The 18,421-nt window shown below is 36.8% G+C and overlaps 1 protein-coding gene across 3 annotated transcripts in view; it reads left to right on the top strand.

The window, feature by feature from the left end:
- The window catches only part of MED12L (mediator complex subunit 12L), a 211,299-nt gene that overhangs the window by 17,427 nt on the left and 175,451 nt on the right, over positions 1-18,421 (top strand). For all 3 annotated transcript variants that reach the window (XM_081955782.1, XM_081955781.1, XM_081955780.1), the window contains exons 4-9: positions 1,493-1,652; positions 6,809-6,978; positions 9,048-9,158; positions 10,910-11,179; positions 11,927-12,076; positions 12,623-12,722. In XM_081955782.1, the coding sequence (XP_081811908.1) occupies positions 1,493-1,652; positions 6,809-6,978; positions 9,048-9,158; positions 10,910-11,179; positions 11,927-12,076; positions 12,623-12,722 (961 nt within the window). The remainder of the gene's footprint in view (positions 1-1,492; positions 1,653-6,808; positions 6,979-9,047; positions 9,159-10,909; positions 11,180-11,926; positions 12,077-12,622; positions 12,723-18,421) is intronic.

Raw genomic sequence — 18,421 nt, 5'->3', positions numbered from 1 at the left:
AGCTGTTTGTACAATGTATTACTTATGACTCTCAATTTTGTTCCTATTGCTATTGTCCGGCAGTAATAAGGCAGTAAATGATTTATTAATTACTCCTTGCAAGTGATTTAAGGAAAGGGATTGGTGGATTTCTCTCCTTCATTTCCATTTTCAGCCACCAATATTTTTTGGTCATTTGAGATAGTACAGAGTTGTGTCAGTTTGGGTAGATGCTTGAAATGCTAAGTTTAGTTACTGGCAAAGCTGACTAACGGAGTTATGAGACGGAGCAGGAGAGAATGACTGATAACAAATGAATATTATCTCTGGCTAATGCTGCAAATACTGACATCCAGCAGCAGACAGAGGTAGCTACTGTATGGTCATGGAGAATATGCGTATTAGAGCAGACTTTTGGATTTTCAGAGTTATGAATGGTTTGTATATAATAGCAACAAGAAATGCATTGGCCCTCTTATTGTCTATGTTGGAATGCAGTGGGCAAAATGACACATCCTCCAGTGAGTTGTAACTAACTATTATATATTGCACAAATAGATACTGAAACTTGCTCAAGCCCTCAGAGACAATAAAAAGAATAAAAACTGGTAAAAATTTATATCTGCGTGAAACTCCTTGTTGCGAGCTGTGAAAAAGTTATGTTAGAATTTTGTCTTTTACTAAGGTATCCACCACTTTAGGTGCTGACTAACACATATTGTTTCATAGTAAAATGAACATATTGTGTGTAAACTTCTAGACAGTATTAAAAAGGAAGTTTTTGAAAATCATAGGAATCCTATTAACAATAGTGAAGGAAACTGACTTTTCAATATTTCAGGAAACCTGATAAAATCTATTTCTTGAGGAGTAGAAATGTTGCTCATTTTTAGATATTGTTAAATCAAGCCTAAATGTCACATACGAATGTTCACTGAATCTGCGTTAATGGAACTGATCTCTTTTTCACATGACTTAGATGCAACATTTTGGGCTTGCATCTTTAAGAAATATGACATTTTATGGGAGCTATTAATTACGTTGAGATATAAGAGCTGCCAATGTAACAGACTATACGTTTAGCATATTTTGCCTCAAACATTTTTCAGAAGCAGCATAAAAAAGCTATTATGGTTATTCAATATTCTTTGAAAAATATGGAGAAATGCATTTGATCAATGAATAAAATATTGATTTTGCCAACAAGTGTGTTTTAAGTTCACTATTAGAAATCAAACAGCTTTTAATGGGAATAATACAGAATTTCATTTGATCCAGATTAACTCTATATTATTTGAACCTATAAATTATTTTTGACATACCAGAAAGCAACAGTTTGACTAATCTGATACCAATCAGTCACTAACGGGTAGTAAAAATAATGTAAACCCACTACAGATGTCATTCAGTTATTATTAGCTCTCTAAAGTTGAATTAGATGTTACAATTTGTTATTTAAAGGTTTAGAGTACTGTAGCCACTTAAAGTTCTTTCTCTTCATCTTCAAATATAGGTCCCAATTCTCAGCAAAAAGGAAGACGTTTTTGCTTATTTGGCAAGATATTCTGTGCCACTGTTGCGAGCAGCATGGTTGATAAAAATGACGTGTGCCTACTACTCAGCCATTTCTGAAGCTAAAATCAAGAAACGCCAGGCAGCTGATCCAAATCTTGGTAATAAATGCTGAATGTAATATCTTATTTTTGCACAGCTATGGAATTGCACTATTGTACGGAGGGTATAAGTTGATATGCTTCACTTTTTCCTGTATGCTTCATAGACTACAGTAGGTGTCTGTGCAGTTCAAAAAACCAAGAATCATAAGCTTGTTGTATCAGGAAATGACAAAAACAAGCTTTCATTTTTTTAGGTTCTCATTATTGATCACTGAAAATATATTTGAATTTTTAGTACAAGAACAGAATGAAAGCTAAAAGCATGATTAATACCTAAATGTAAATGTACTAATTGTTCTCTTGCTATCTTAAATGAGAAACTTGAGCAGATTCTAGATCAGGGGTGTCAAACTCACATCATCACGTCAGCATCACATGATGTATTGGGACTTTCCCCCCCTTCGCTAAATCTGGTGTGAGTGTGGCCAGCATGTGTGATGTATCTGGCCTGCGGGCTGGGAGCTTGACAGCTCTTTTCTAGACAAATAGGCTGTATCTATTAACAACACCATGTTTTCAAGAATGGGAGCTTCATCACTTAATTAGAAATTTAGTCACTATATATTCAATTTTCAAAATGGATGACTTCTTTTATTTAAACTATTGATATTGGTAGATAATACATACTCATCATGCTATTTCCTTTGGGATAAACATAATTTGGAGTGGACGAAAGTAGTTAATAAATTAAGGAAATAGGGTAAAAATGGAAAGAAATAAAGCTAGTTTACACTGCATCTCTTCATATCTTTCTAGCAAAGTTTATAAAGATAGAATAATTTTCTATGCCTTTTCACTTGTATTTTCAGTCAATTTACAATAAGAAGTTTTCAGATTTTTCCCACATTTATTTAAATATTATTTCTGAAGAGAGATCTGCCAACATGATTCAATGAAGGGGACTTGTTTGCAATAGCTTTTTCCCTTCTAATCTTGAGAGCTCACCTCACAGTAAAAGTGGATTCTAGATTTACATTTCACTTCTTATGCAAAGCATTTTCCTTTTAAAGCATACTTTAAGTTTAAAGCAAAAGATGTATATTAAAAAATTACACTGGCGTTGACTTTTAAAGAAATATTCTGGTCGTTGCTATTAGTTTAAAAATGTTTATACCTTCATTTTTTCACAAAGTGAGATTCAGTCTTGCATATTAAGCTATTCTGTATTATTTGTGCATTTACTCAATAAGATGTGCTTAGCTGAGTTTCAAACAAAATGCCTATAGCTAGATCTTTCCTTACTTTAGTGCTGATATGACATGTTTCGGATGCCTAATTAAACCTGCCTCACACAATAATTCTTTCCAATTGCTTTTATATTATTGACTTTTGTCTTCATAGCTATCTATTGCTGCCTCCAAGCAAATATAAATTGTCTTGCAAAATATGACTTATTACTGTATATGTAAAATAGTTTTTCAACTGTGTGCTCTCCAGATGTATTAAACTTTAGCTCCTAAAACAACTGGATAAGAGGAATGTAATGTAATGTAACTCCCTTTCACATAAAATGTTATGACATTCATCATACTAAGCTGAAAAGAAGTCAAACTGTGCCTTAAGTTTTGTTAACTAAACTTGAGAATCTTCTAGTATAGTGATGGCAAACCCTTTTCTTACAGTGTGCCAAAATTGCATGTGCCTATGTACCTACACCAATGTAATCCTCCGTGCCCACCTGCGCATGCATGTGAGACCCTCCCTCTCCCATGCATGCGTGCACAACCCCTTCCCAGGTTCTGGAGGCTTTCCTGAAGCTTGGGGAGGATGAAAATGGCTTCCCCCACCTCCTGAAAGCCAGAAATGGATCCTTTCTGAACTTCCGGTTGCCTTGTTGGTACCATTTTTCATCCTCCCCAGCCTCCGGAGGTTTTCCTGAAGCTGGGGGAGGGCAAAAATGACCTCCCCGGGCCCTCCAGAAGGGCATCAAATCAGCTGGCTGGCATGTGCATGCAAGCCAGGGCTGCCAGCTAGTGTGCCAGCAAATATGGCTCCGTGTGCCCACCTGTTCCAATGGGTTCGCCATCATGGCTCTAGTACTTACATCTTTGTCATCAATCATTCAGTTGTGTCTGACCCTTGGCCACTCTATGGATCAGCACTCCCTAGGTCCCTCTCTGTCGTACTGCCTCCTTCAGATTTGCCCTGGTTATCCCAGTGTCATCTTTTATAGTGTTCAGCCAACAGATATTAGGACGGCCCCTTCTCCTTTTTCTACTGATCATTCCCAGCATGGTTGACTTTTCGAGTGACTCAATTCTCATGACATGACCAAAGTATGACAGCCTCTGTTTGGCAGTCTTGGCTTCAAGTGATATTTTTGGTGAGGTAAATAAATGTAATAATAATAATAATAATAATAATAATAAATATTTATTTCTTAGCCGCACCCTCTCCCGAAGGACTCGGGGCGGCGTACAATGAAACATATGAAATAAATATGTGGACAGAACAAACATATAACAGAGACATATACCGAGACATACACAAGGAGGAGGTCGGCTGATAAATAAAACAATTAAAATACAGTATTTAAAAACCCCTAGATAATTAAATATAATTAAAATACCCAGTAAAAACCCGTCAGGAGCGATATGGTTAGATCAAAGTTGAGCCAGGCCAGCTGCTTGGAAAAGGTGTAGTACTTACATCACTAACTAAAATGTCAGCATACAATACACTGTGGCATGTTTATTGATGTACCAAATACAATGAATTCTAGTTTTTTAATAGCTGTCACACTAAATTTCTGAGATACTTTATTGACTGATCTGTAGAAGTAATAAGACTAATTTATTTTCTTGAATGCCCAGAAGCATCATTTTAAATCTAGGGTTGTTTCATATCCACTCTGTAATATGTTGATCTCGGTGAGTATCTCAGAGATGCATGGATTATGAAAATAGAAAGGCTCACTCAATAGTCAGCAGGAAGTAGAGTTTTGCTGTAAAGATGATATGTTGACAGTTTGATTTGAATATTTTTCCCTTTGGCATGTTCTGTCCGTAACATTAATGCAGTACTGCATAAATCTTTGATAGTGATGGAGGATTCCATTCTGAAATATCTACTGGCATAATATTGAAATGATTCTCTTAGTTTATTACTATAATATCTCTTGAAAAAATAAATAAACTATGTATCATTGCATCTCTAAAGAAATGGAAGTGTAAAACTTACCATTTTTTCAATATCATTTTTATGCAAAATGTAATCTGGAAAATGAATTTTTGGCTTGTAGGAATTGGAAGCAATTTAGTCACTAAGACATAATCAACATCTGATGCAGGTAGCCAATAAACCATAAAAGATTATTACAAATTGCTACTTTTCACGTTATAGAAGGGGAAAATGAATAACTATATATCCAGAGACAAATATCTTAAGCATATTTAATTTCATTTAAATTATGCAAATAAAACAAATTTTGAGTTTGTTTTGATGCTACTCATGGATTTGAAGAGTATGTATCTCTCAATATACCATTCAGATGTGCGGTCTTCAGCTAATGAAACCTATGCTAAAGTGCTTGAAAAATGAACTTTGTAAATGTCATCTATAAAGCATTTGACACTGTAAAAATCTTCATTTCAGCTACCATGCGTTTTAATGAATAACATCTAGCTTCGAACTCTATGAAACAAAATCAAAACTGTGTATTTAAATATAACTCCATGTTATGTATTAGATAAAAGGAGTATCTCTGGTTTAAAATATGTTTGAGAATTAAAACTGCATTTGGGAAAAGATTCAACATTCCTGAGCTTCATTCTCCTTTTATAGTGCATGATGTGTAGGTGGAAGCTGATTTCAGAAATACAGTAAGACAGGCATGCAGATAAGGGAGATCAGGAGAATTAGTTATTTTGTTGGATGGCAGTTATCATTGGGAGTGGATACTGTTTTCTTGGATAGCAAAATGGATTGTTCCATATCGCTTGTCACCTGAGTTCCTATCACTGGGATTTAAGCAATCAAAATGCACAGTGTTAACAGTGAAACAGTGAAATATTCAAATAATAAGCTGCTAATGTTGCTGTTCTTTTCTAAAAACTGTAAACTGAGTTGCTCTCAAATGCATAATTTGAATACAGAAAAAATAAATCTGCTCACATCACAGTAAGGGTTAACAGATCTGAATTACAAATATCAGGAAAGATGATGACAGATGATCTGGATCTTTCTACTGCCAACCAGTTTCGTAGCTCAGATACTAGCCATAAGATGGCGGAAAGTAAACAGCTACAAGAACTAAAGAAGATCCAGAGGTCAATTTCTAAGCAAAGGGCAGTCAGGTGTCACAGTTCAGCAGCCTAATAGATCTTAAATGAAGACAAGTTTGCTGAATATTTCCAAAGGCAAATAAAATTTGTTTCAATATTGTATTCCTCTGCCATAAAGCTCCATCCTTCAGATCTACTCTGTGTTCAGGAAGAAAGATTGGTTCCTAAGCAGACCTGTGTGTGTGGGATAGATTCCTGTTCCTTGTAATTAAACAATTTCTACTTTTTGATCCCTTGGTCATAGTTTTTGAGGGATCTGCCCTTGTGAGGGCTTAGAATCTTTCCTTGGATTCAACTGTTGAAATGTTGCAAAAGACAATTCTGCTCTGAAGTCTCTATGGTTTATATCAGAATCAGAGGATGACTCTTCAGAGTGAGAGAAGAAGATTATTTCAAAGATAATCACTTATTTTACATAAAGTCTCTCTATGTAAAGCCAATAGTCAATTCTGAATGTATTTTCCCAAAGTGAAGCAAATTATTTTCACTTGATGACTGATACTACATGGAAATGCTTGAAGAATAATTTTTATTCTCAAATGAATTCTCAAACCTGGTTCATATCAAACTACAATTCATTTCTTCTTACTCAAAATACATAAATGTGATCCATGAAAACAAGACATTAAACTTCCTTTAGCAAACTACAGGGACAAGCTTGCATTCTTTGAAAGTATTATAATAAAAAGATTGTCATGCAAAAAGCTATTTAAACTGGTTTCTTGTAGCTCTCCCACTGATCACTATTTTGAAGATTATGGGTTTGTGAAGTTCAGCTGAATATAAATCAATTGTGTTGAATTTTTTTGGCCCAGTTTTGTCATTGAAGAAAAGCGAATGTCAATGATTACTTAATTTGTGTCTCTATAGAATGGACTCAAATCTCTACCAGGTACCTAAGAGAACAATTGGTAAAGATTGCAGAATTTTATCACATGTCTACAAGCCAAGGCAAAAACTCTGTAGTTGTGCCTCGTGAAGTGGAACAAGCTCTGAAGCATTGGGAATATAATGAAAAGTTGGCATTTTATATGTTCCAGGTAACCTTTGTTTACAATGAAGCAGGATAAAATTCTGCAAAGCAGTACAATATGATTCTAGTTTGTTTTCAGTCTCCTTGCTCATAATGTGCTTAGTGTCAGGCTGTATTAAATGTTAAATAGCTGGTAATTAAAGCCAGACTTATTTCCGGCCAGATAGTCCTTTTGTGTTAACATCTGAAATATCCAGTGTGAAGAAATGCAAAATTTAAGAATTTAAAGTAATGCTTATTACAGACGTGCATTTACTGTATGTCATTCATCATCTCATGCAACGATCAGAATCACTGCCCTGACCACAAATTATTTATCTGCATATATTTAGTAGTTATACTAAACTACATGAGTAGTTATAAGAAATGTCAGATTATAGTGAAAAAAGTGCATGTCAAACATATTCGATGAAGACTTACCAGTCAGACGATTCAAAATTAAATAGTTGCAAAGAAACAGCTTATGAATGTACTACTTTTATCAGGTAGTTCTCTCTTTATGAACATTCAATCAGTGACTGTTCAAATGTATGATACTGCTTAACAAATGATATTTATGACTTATCTTCAAAGTTATGGCCATTGCAATTCTCTTATGGTCAGTTGATTCGAATTCAGGTGCTTGGCAGCCTAGCTACATTTACATTCACAATGTGTGCTTCAACTTCTCCTACCTGTTTATCTTCCTCCCATCTCTGCCCAGTTGGCTGTCCTGTATTCTGCTTCCCCTGCTGCCCTGGCCCCTAAGAGCCTGCACTCCATTCTGCACCCTCACCATCCTGAACTCACTGACTCATGAAAGTCCTGACTAGGCACACCTTAGCAGCCGGAGAACAAAGATGATGAAGACAGCTGGGATGGCAAAGATGGCAGAGGTGCAGCAGCAGTGGAGTGCAGGATAGTCAAAAGGCAAAGTTGTGGGGTAGATAGGTGTGTGTGCAGAGTACAAACACAGCATGCCAGGAGAAGCATGAGGTCCTCACCTAACATGGCATGTTCCTGGCCTAACAACTGCAACTGGGACCACCAAAACTGCTTTCACCAAACAGTGTGGTTACATGTTGTTTCATTTAAGAACTGCATCACTTAGTGGTAGAACTGGTCCCAATTAGAGTTATTAAGCAAGGACAGATGCTGTTAATTGATATGTAATGGTATTATAAACAGCATAAATGCCAAAACTGTGCATCTCAAATAAAAAAGAAAACTATATTAGTTGCAAAATAAATTAACCTTGTACACTTGGCAAAAGATGTACTCTAAGGAATCATCCAATAATGCCTTCCTTTCACATTCTTCCCCCCAAAAATGAAGTATAGAATCTGTTTAGCATATATTTACCATATTTTGGATACACACCCAGTCTTTGCCAAGGAAAGAACAATTAAAATATAGTACAACTAGTAGTTACACACAACAAGCTGTAGTAGAAGGCTTCTATTCAGACTTTCAAACTTTTAGTCTATTTCTTGCCCCTACATTTTTTTCTGCCTCCCCCCAAAAAGAGAAAGCATTCTGTTTTCATTTAGAATGGAATATTAGGTACACTTATACCTGTAAGTGCGTAAAATAATTTTTTAGTATAAGTAAATAGTCTGAACAATCAGGCGACAAGAGCATTCAGTCTTCTTAAATAAAAACCTCTCTCTTTTCTACTTTCTTTCTTGTTCAACCACTGAGTTTCATTCATTTCCCTATCTATTCATTTTGCTTAAACAACTCTGAACACTGCATTTCACTGAAGTAAATCTGGCTTGGTCTTCTGATTCTTGTTTGTGAATGGTAAGGTTTTGGCTACATAAGCACCATCACAGGAAGAATTGAATTGACACTGGAGGATGATAATGATGATTCTCTTTCATTTCAGATGCTTAGGTAACTGGTATGCGACTTTTAATCTATTAATTTTAATTTTAATTTTAAATGTTAACATTGTTTTGTAATTTATGTCAGTTTTGTGACCTTAGGCTTTGTGGCATTTATTCTCAATTGGCATCTTAAGCAATGAAGCAGTGATGTAATTGTTTTCTGTTGGATTTGGGAATTTCTTTACATATATTTCTAAAATTCCTTAAGGAAGGAATGCTTGAAAGACATGAATATTTAACATGGATCCTGGATGTCTTGGAAAAAATAAGACCAGCTGATGACGAACTTTTGAAACTCCTCCTACCACTAATGCTGCAGGTACAAAGGTTAATGTAATTTGCCACTTTCCCAAAATACTCACAGTCAATGTTTTTCAGAATTCAGTATGTTAAACTTAGTGTAGCTTGTTTATAGTTGGAGTGCAAGGTTTGATGTCAGATAAGAAGTCAAATAACAGGTATAACTAAAGAATATCTGCCAACTTTCAGTTTATTGACTAAAATATCTGTCTCCTCTCTGTAATTAACAGTTGTAAGGATGTGGAAGAAAGACTCAAATCTCAAACTCCTAATATACAGGGAAATATGTTAATTCTAGACCAAAAGTCATTACATTTCTAGAGTGGTATCAGTGCTAACTTTCACCTAAATAAGTCTTGGTACAGAGAGCTCAGTAAAATTCATGCCTGAAAAAATTCACTTTCATTTCACAAAGCTACTAGAGCAGTGATGACGAACTTTTTTGGCTCGCGTGCCAAAAGGGGGAGAGTGCAGAGGGTTCGCGCAGGAGTGTGCCATACCCATAATGCAATGCGTGACCCCCAGCATGCATGCGTGCATGACCACACTCCCTCCCCCATTTTTTGCATGCTTTTTTTTGCCTTTCCCAGGCTCCAGAGGCTTTATAGGAGCCTGGGTAGGGCAAGAACAGCCTCTCCCGTCCCCCTCTGAGGCTCCTCCGGAAGCTTCAGGAGCTTCCTGAAGCCTCTGGAGTGCAAAAAATTGGCCCTATGGGCAAACTGGAAGTTAGGGAACAGACTTCCGGTTTGCTCGTAGGGCCGTTTTTAGCCCTCTGGAGCCTTCATGGGCCTTCCGGAGGCTTCCCTGAAGGCTCTGGAGGGCAAAAAACGACCATACGAGCAAATTGGAAGTCAGTTCCAGTTTGTTTGTAGGGCCATTTTTAGTCTTCTGGAGCCTTCAGGGACCTTCAGAAGGCTTCCCTGAAGGCTCCGGAGAATAAAAAATGATCCTATGAGCAAACTGGAAGTCACTTCTGGTTTGTCTGTAGGGCTGTTTTTAGAACTCCGTGCGCTGGCCAGCTGACAGGGCAATGCCTCGCGTGCCCTGATAAATAGCTCTGTGTGCCACCTATGGCACGCGTGCCATAGGTTCCCCATCCTGGTACTAGTGGCTTGACAGAGAGTTGGCAATGACTACCAAATTGCATCAATAGATCTTGTGAGATTTCAGGCAAGAATGTGGAAATCTTACGAGGTTTTATTCAACTTGTGGCCTATTTAAAACGTTGCTTAATATTCCTGTATAGAAAATCATATGAATGACTGAAAAGATTCCCATCCTGATTCTATACTATTTAACATTTTAAAAGTCTATTTAGAACTCACCCTATAATTTTTGTTAACATACGACACTACCGATTATTTCAGTATCTAGCTTTTTTTCTCCTCAGAGTTAAGCTTTCCATCTACCCCTTACCCCGCACCAGATCTTTTTCCCCATAAACCAAACAAAATGGACAGCACAGAGCCTGGCCATGGGGGGAATGGTCTGAGACAAAAGTGGTCCTAGGAAATCACATAAAAGGTGCTGAAAGTCCTGTGGTTGCCAACTCTGATTTAGGAGAGATGGATTTGAAAAATTGTAATGGAAAAAAAAAGTGCTGGTAGACTTGATACACCAAACGCTTCCTTGTGTGAGAGCCTGGAAGTGCTTGGAAGGAATTAAGACTTGGCTTTGGATATTTGGGGATACTAAAGAAAGTAACAGCAACTGGATGGAAAATTTTGATTTATACGCTAATGATGGTTTTTAAAAACTAATATCTTTCAGTATTCTGAAGAGTTTGTTCAGTCAGCCTACCTGTCGCGTCGCCTTGCTTACTTCTGTGCCAGACGTGTCTCTTTGTTGATAAGTGACAATACTAACCTCATAGCTGCCCACTCGCCTCATATTATTATTGGACCAAATAATCCTCCTCTGGCAGCTCCCAGCTCTTCAACAACTGGTACTGCAGTCAATCCTGCCCAGCTTGCCTGCTCAGATTTCCTTTCCTGCCCCCAACACCGCCCTCTTGTCTACGGCTTAAGCTGTATGCTGCAGGTAAGTGCGTAGCCAAGAGGATATTCTGAAATAACATTTATTGGTTATGTTACTGTTGAATAAATACTGCATTGAGGATCTCTCCCTCCCTCTGGTCACAGAAAGCAATTGTGTATGAATTTAAAATATCTCAGATACATTTGAAATTCAATTAGGAAGACATTGGGATTAAAATAGTGTTTTTCCTGACAAATATTTGGGTGATTATTTCTTACTTTCTAAGATATTTTCTAGAAAGATGATTCTCTTCTGACTGTCTAGAATAATCACAGCTGTAAAATTGGAATAAAAGCCTTAGGATTGTGCCCATTCACTGTGACTTTTTCTAATGTATCATGAAGATAATAATACTAAGCATCTATGGTACTTTTGTTCTCTATAAAAGTAGTCTACAAAACAAGTAAAATCTCTAGTTTTTTGTGGTAAGTGGGGGAAATAATAGTTTTCTTTTTATACATTATATTTTATTTTTAAAAATCAATTCTGATGGTTTGCTTCAGTTTGAGAATTCAGAGCAGAATATGTTTAATTTTTAAAAGTTTCTACGCATATTATTTCTTGAATTGCAATGATGTTAAACCAATATATTTTTGATGAATATAATGAAATAGATATAAGGACATTTTGAACAAATTGTGTGCACTTTTAAAAAAACAAAACCCTTTTTTCTAAAAGTTTTTTTTGCTGCTTTCTATAAAATTGAATAATCTAACTACATCATTTAAGTTTTTCTATTTTCTACTTCAGACTATAACACTCTGTTGCCCAAGTGCCTTGGTCTGGAATTATTCTACAAATGAAAGTAAAAACATAAATCCTGGCTCACCTTTGGATTTACTTCAAGTTTCTCCATCCAGCTTACCAATGCCAGGAGGAAATTCTGTATTCAATCAGCAGGTAGTTTTTACTTGGATTTCAAAACATGAACTATCCATTCTGCTGAAAAATCCCATAATCCTGTCTTTTAAAGCTAGTGGCTGTCTCTCATGCACTACTTTCACTTTATAGTTAGTGGCTGTCTCTGATGCATCACCTTTTCTTGCTTCTCCATTGCAGAGTTCATATATTCATGTAGGAAGAACGGGTAGGAGTTTGCTTCATGAGAATGTGGAAAGGTAGAAAAAAGAGTGTTAGAAATGAACTTTCTGAGAATGTTAGAATATTCATATAAAAGAACACACCATTTCCTTTGTTCCTTTACGGCATTTTTCAAATGCTAACAAATATAAAACTTTTAGTTTTAAAACTTTCAGAAAGATGAATGTTAAGGTTTTTCAGATCAAACGGCTATTTTGTTGTAACTTATAAGAGTATGCTGCTTTCCTGTTTTCATCCATACATTCATTGTTCAGATATATATCATCATGCTCTTGCAAAGCCAGCACTAAAATGTATGTGTCATGTAGTACATTATGCATTATGCAATTGTTGCTTTCTTTACAGGTTCGTGCAAAGATTTTTGAAGTAGAACAGCAGGTAAAGCAAAGGGGCCGTGCCGTTGAAGTACGGTGGTCATTTGACAAGTGCCAAGAATCAACTGCAGGTAAGCCCCAAAATGGATTGTAAAAGCCATGAAGCTTTATGGACTTGCATTTCATCCAGTGAAATTCTTTGATTTTTAAAACCAAGTGATAACTGCCTTTTAGTTACCATTTATTGCTTTTAAGTCTTGGATTCTAAATATATTGGTATTGTCTACTTAGAGTGTAGAAGACGAACTGATCTGGAATGAGTATGTTCAAAAATATTTGTTACTACTTTTATTTTTATCAAAAATGTTGTCATGGGTTTGAAGCAACCCCACCTAAAGATGCCGAGTCATTGGATATGAGATGGGCGGCAAATAAATTTTCTAATAAATAAATAAAGATAAGCCGTGATTGCAATAGTAGAAATAAATGCAGTTACTGTGGTTATTACTGTTATATACACAATTAGCTGCCAGTTCTTTAGCTTAAGTTGGCCTTCATGTGCATCATGTTCTTCCCAATTTGGGAACTTGGGAAGTTCTACACAATGTGTGGTGCAGCATATGTGTGAATTGAAACTATTTATGGTGATATTTCCATGAATCTGAATATCACACTATAATGGTCTAGATGCTGTTTCCAACTATTCTAGTCCTGAATAATTAGAATCAATACTTACGTTTATTAGGCTGTTATTTATTTGTGCAAAAATCATCATTATGATGATGATTCATCAACATAATCTAAATAATTTCTTCCCCAACACATTGCCAAGAGGAAAATAACAGTGCTAATTTGTATAGTGCTTCCCAAGGGGTGGCTGCTGCTCTTTGTCTGAGTTTGGAAGATAAAAACACGGCTCTGGTTAGAAACTGTTGAGATCACAGGAAAAACTCCAAAACTATGGGATAGACTTTGAAGTTGAAAGAAAACTTCCAGAACATCTCAGAACAAGGCGATGGACATACTTCTGTACTATTGCCAAAACTGCATTTGTGTACGTACGTACGTGAACACCAGGGGTGGGTTCCTGCCGGTTCTAACCAGTTCGCTAGAATAGGTTCCACAAATCTAGTGTGCCATTTAGAACCGGTTCCAGTGGTGGAATGTCCCCTCGCTCGCTCACCCCCGGGCCCCACCCATCCGGTTGCCGCTGGTCCGCTCGCTCCCCTCCATCTGCACCATGCCTCTAAGAGCCCGATAGAGAGCCCTTGGCTCTCTATTGCTGCCTGCCAAGGAGGTAAGTAAGCTCTTTGCTGCCGCAGTGGCTTTTGGTGCTAATGGGGCTTAGGTTTCCAGCATGACAGCCTCCGCCGCTTCTGGACGTCTATTGCAATCGCGAGGAGCTGAGGAGAGTGAGGAGAAGAGCGCAAAGGTTTTTGGTGCTCCGAGAAACCACAAAAATGGCTTGGAGAGGCGCGTGGCTTGGTTTAGCCTCCCTGGATGTCGCAGCAGCAGCCCCAAGTGCACCAATCTCGGTGTTTTACGCATCGGGGCATGCTGCAAGAGGGAGTGAGTGAAGACCTTTTCCAGCTGGCGCAAAGGACTTCCCCAGACTTGCTTTGCTGAGCAGGGGGCAACAGGCCCGCACCTCCACCACAAGCAATCCGGAAAAGGTCTTCATTCACTCCCTCTTGCAGCACACCCTGATGTGAAAAACACCGAGACTGGCATGCATGGGGCTGCTGCTGCGACGTCCAGGGAAGCTAAACCAAGGCACGCCCCTCTCCCAGCCACTTTCTTTTTTTTTTTTATTAAAAGAGTTTTGTACAAACAGATTTTCCCCCTTTTCACCCCCCCGCCATACAATGTAAATCTCATACAAATGCTATACCCCCCAACCCCCCCACAAAAATTCACTTTCAAATATTATACCAAATACTTTGCCCCTCCCCTCCCCCCATCTTAAAATAGATTACTCGTAACCCCTCTCCTCCCAACAAACACAATATAAGTTTCTCTTAGATTAATAATAACACATTGATCCCATTTTCTAAGCTAATTTAACATCTATAACTCTTAATATAAATTTCTCCTAGCATAACAATGTTTCGTTAATCCCATCTTCTAATTTATTCATACATATATATTGCCCCGCCCTCCACCCTAACCCTCCCCCACCTCCCACACAAACCCACCCCCCTGACTTCCACTGTATACCACTCTAACAATTCCAAACATCCCATATACTATTTACTCTGATCATCTGTCAGTCTAAACATTCTTACCTAAAGGCTACATAATAACTCCTAGTCTGGTATTTATTCTGTATATAATCAATCCATTTTGCCCATTCCTGTGTGTAATCATCCTGTTTCTGAGCTTTTAAGAAAGCTGAAATTTTTGCCATTTCAGCGAACCCCGCCACCTTCTGAATCCATTGATCAATTGTCGGTAAAAAATCTTTTTTCAAATTTGCGCAATCAACAACCTAGCTGCTGTGACCATATACAAAGCCAATTTTGTTTCCCCTTTGGTAAAATCCTTAGCTATACCCAATAAAAACATTTGCGGAGTGAATTGTATTCTTTTCTTAAATACATTCTGCATAACCCACCATATTTTTATCCAAAAAGCTTTAACCTTGTTACAAGTCCACCATACATGAAAAAAGGTAGCATCTAGACACCCGCATCTCCAACATTTTGGTTGAACATTTGGGTACATGCATGATAATTTTTTAGGATCTAAATACCATCTGTAAAACATTTTATAGAAATTCTCCCTTAAATTCTGTGACTGTGTAAATTTAACATTCTGAACCCATATTTTTTCCCACGTTTCCAACATAACCACTTCACCAAAATTCTGAGCCCATTTAATCATACAATCCTTAACCAATTCACTTTCTGAGTCTCTTTCTAACAGTACATTATATATTCTTTTAACTTGTTTTGGACCAGTCTCTTATCTGCTTAATCAGTTCCACTTCTTTATCCATAAAACCGACCCTGCGATCTTCTTCCCATCTCTTCTGTAGCTGTATGTAATGTAACCAATTTAAAGTAATTCCTTCTTCCAACAGCTGTTCCAAAGTTTTTAACTTCCATTCGCCCCCATCAGCAATAAGCACATCTTTATATAAACAACCCCCGAGTGACTTAATATTCATAATCCCCATGGCGTCTGCAAGATCCAACCAAAGCGGTATTTTATAATCCCAATTGGGCCGGTGCTTCTTCCATATTCTCATCAAGGCACTTCGGAGAACATGGTTGTTAAACACTTTATCCACCCTGTCTTCATAAAAAAGATATGCATGCCATCCCAGAACAAGATCATGGCCTTCTATATTCAGCAATTCCATTTTTGTTTTCCCAAACCAATCTGCTACATACGTTAGTACCGCAGCTTCATAATACAATCGAAGGTTTGGGAGTCTTAAGTTCATCTCTTTCGCGTGTATCTTGCATAATCTTCATCTTTACTCTCGGTTTTTTCTCCTTCCAAACAAATTTATTTAATGTTGTTTGCCAATTTAACAAGGTTTTATCTGATTTAAGCACCGGAATCATCTGGAATAGAAAGATAAATCTAGGTAGAATGTTCATTTTAATTGCTGAGATCCTTCCAAGCAAAGACAGTTGTAACTTTTTCCACGCTTCAAGATCTTTTTGTATCTTTTGCCACAACACTTCATAGTTATTTAAGAAAAGTTTTGTATTTGATTCTGAAATTTGTATTCCTAAATATTTAACTTTAGAAACTATTTCAAAACCTGCTAAACTTACAAGTCTCTTTCTTTGAGTCTCTGTCATGTTTTTAACCATCATTTTCGTTTTGTTTTGATTTAGTCTAAACCCAGACACCATGCCAAATTCTACTATGATATTTTTCATCTGGATTATTGATTTCAAAGGATGTGAAAGGGTAACAACCAGATCATCGGCGAATGCTCTAGTTCTGTATTCCTTTTGCCTGATAGCTATACCATCTAAGGATTTTGAGTCCCGAATTGCGTTCAACAAGACTTCCAAAGTTAAAATAAATAACAATGGGGATAATGGGCAACCTTGTCTTGTGCCTTTTTGTATCTCGAAAGTTGTTGACAAATTTCCATTAATAATAAGTTGTGCATTTTGTTGCTGATAAATTGCTCCAATCGCCTGCCGCAATCGTGGTCCCATATCCATCTTTTCCAAAGTCTTGGTTAGAAAGTTCCAATTCACTCGATCGAAGGCCTTCTCTGCATCCAAGAAAACCAGCACTGCAGAAATCTGCTTATTCTTATCAAGATAGTCAATTAAATCTATGAGTTGCCTTACATTCTCCTTCATATGTCTGCCTTCAATAAATCCTGCTTGATCATGATGAATAATCTCTTGAATAACCAGCATCAATCTGTTGGCTAGTACCTTAGCAAATATTTTATAATCTGTGTTCAGAAGAGATATCGGCCTGTAATCCTCTGGTTTCTTAGGGCCCTCTTTATCTTTAGGTATCAATGAGATAAAAGCCGCTTTCCATGAGGGAGGTATTTTACCTCCTTGTTGTATATTACAAAATAGTTGTGTAAGATATTCAATCATTTCCAGTTGTAAAGTTTTATAATACATTGCAGTCAAACCATCAGTCCCTGGAGCCTTAGCTAATTTAAGTTGATTTATAACTAAAGTGATCTCATCAGCGGTTATAAGACGTTCCAAATTTGCCTTTTGAAGCACAGAAATTTTTGCAACCCTTTTTCCTTCCAAAAAATCATCTATTAACTTGTTCTGTATATTATCCTGTACATATAGCTTAGTATAATAGTCCACAAATGATTTTTTAATCAACTCTTGTTGATATACCATCTTCCCTCGAACTCAATTTTATCAATAATTCTGTCATTCATATTCCTTCTCAAAGTATATGCTAACCATCTACCAGGTTTATTAGCGTTAGCAAAGGTGTTATGTTTAGCAAATTGTAAATTAGTTGCTGTTTGTTCTGCTATAAGCATCTGAAATTGATCTTTCAACAGCTTTAGCGCCATCTGGAGCGCCTGGTCATTCGGGTTTGTTATAAGCAGCTGTTCCTTGGTTTTTATTTCATCTTCCAATTCCATTCTCCTTTTCTGTCTAATTTGTTTATGTTTAAAGTTCATATGTATCAGGACCCCACGCATATAAGCTTTACTTGCATCCCAAACTGTTTCAATGGGAGTGCCCTTATTCATGTTTAAACTGAAGAATTCCTTCATGTGTTTTTTAAGTTCATCAACATTTTTTTCGTATCTAAATAAATTTTCATTTACTCTCCAGGACCTTCTTGGCCTCATCCCTAATTCAATTTGTAACCACCGGACTATGATCGCTAAGTGTCCTGGCGAAAATCTTGGATTTCTTAGCTTTAGGAAGTAGATCCGGTGTTAACAAAAAGAAATCAATCCTTGAAAAGGATTTATGTCTATCTGAGTAGAAAGAAAAATCCATCTCATTTAGATGTTGTGTCCTCCAAACATCTTTTAATTTCAAATCGTCTTGTAAATCAAAAAAAGCCTTTGGTAATTTGGTAGTGAATTTAGTCTTTGTACTCTTATCTATCTTTGGAGAAGTCACTCCATTCCAGTCTCCCATTATTAGAATACTCTTAAAGTTCCAGTCTAAAATTTTTAAATGGAGCATCTTATAAAAACTTTCTTGGCGTTGGTTAGGAGCATATATTCCTAGCAGCAAAATGGGACCAAAGTCTGTATCAAATTGAATTGCTATATATCTACCAGCGTCATCCGCCTCTATAACTTTAGATGAAAATCTTTTATTTATATATATATCACCACACCATTTTTCTT

The sequence above is a fragment of the Natrix helvetica genome (genome assembly GCF_964273705.1).
Source record: "Natrix helvetica genome assembly, chromosome: 5".
Lineage (NCBI taxonomy): Eukaryota > Metazoa > Chordata > Lepidosauria > Squamata > Natricidae > Natrix > Natrix helvetica.
This window is presented reverse-complemented; position numbering and strand designations above follow the sequence as displayed.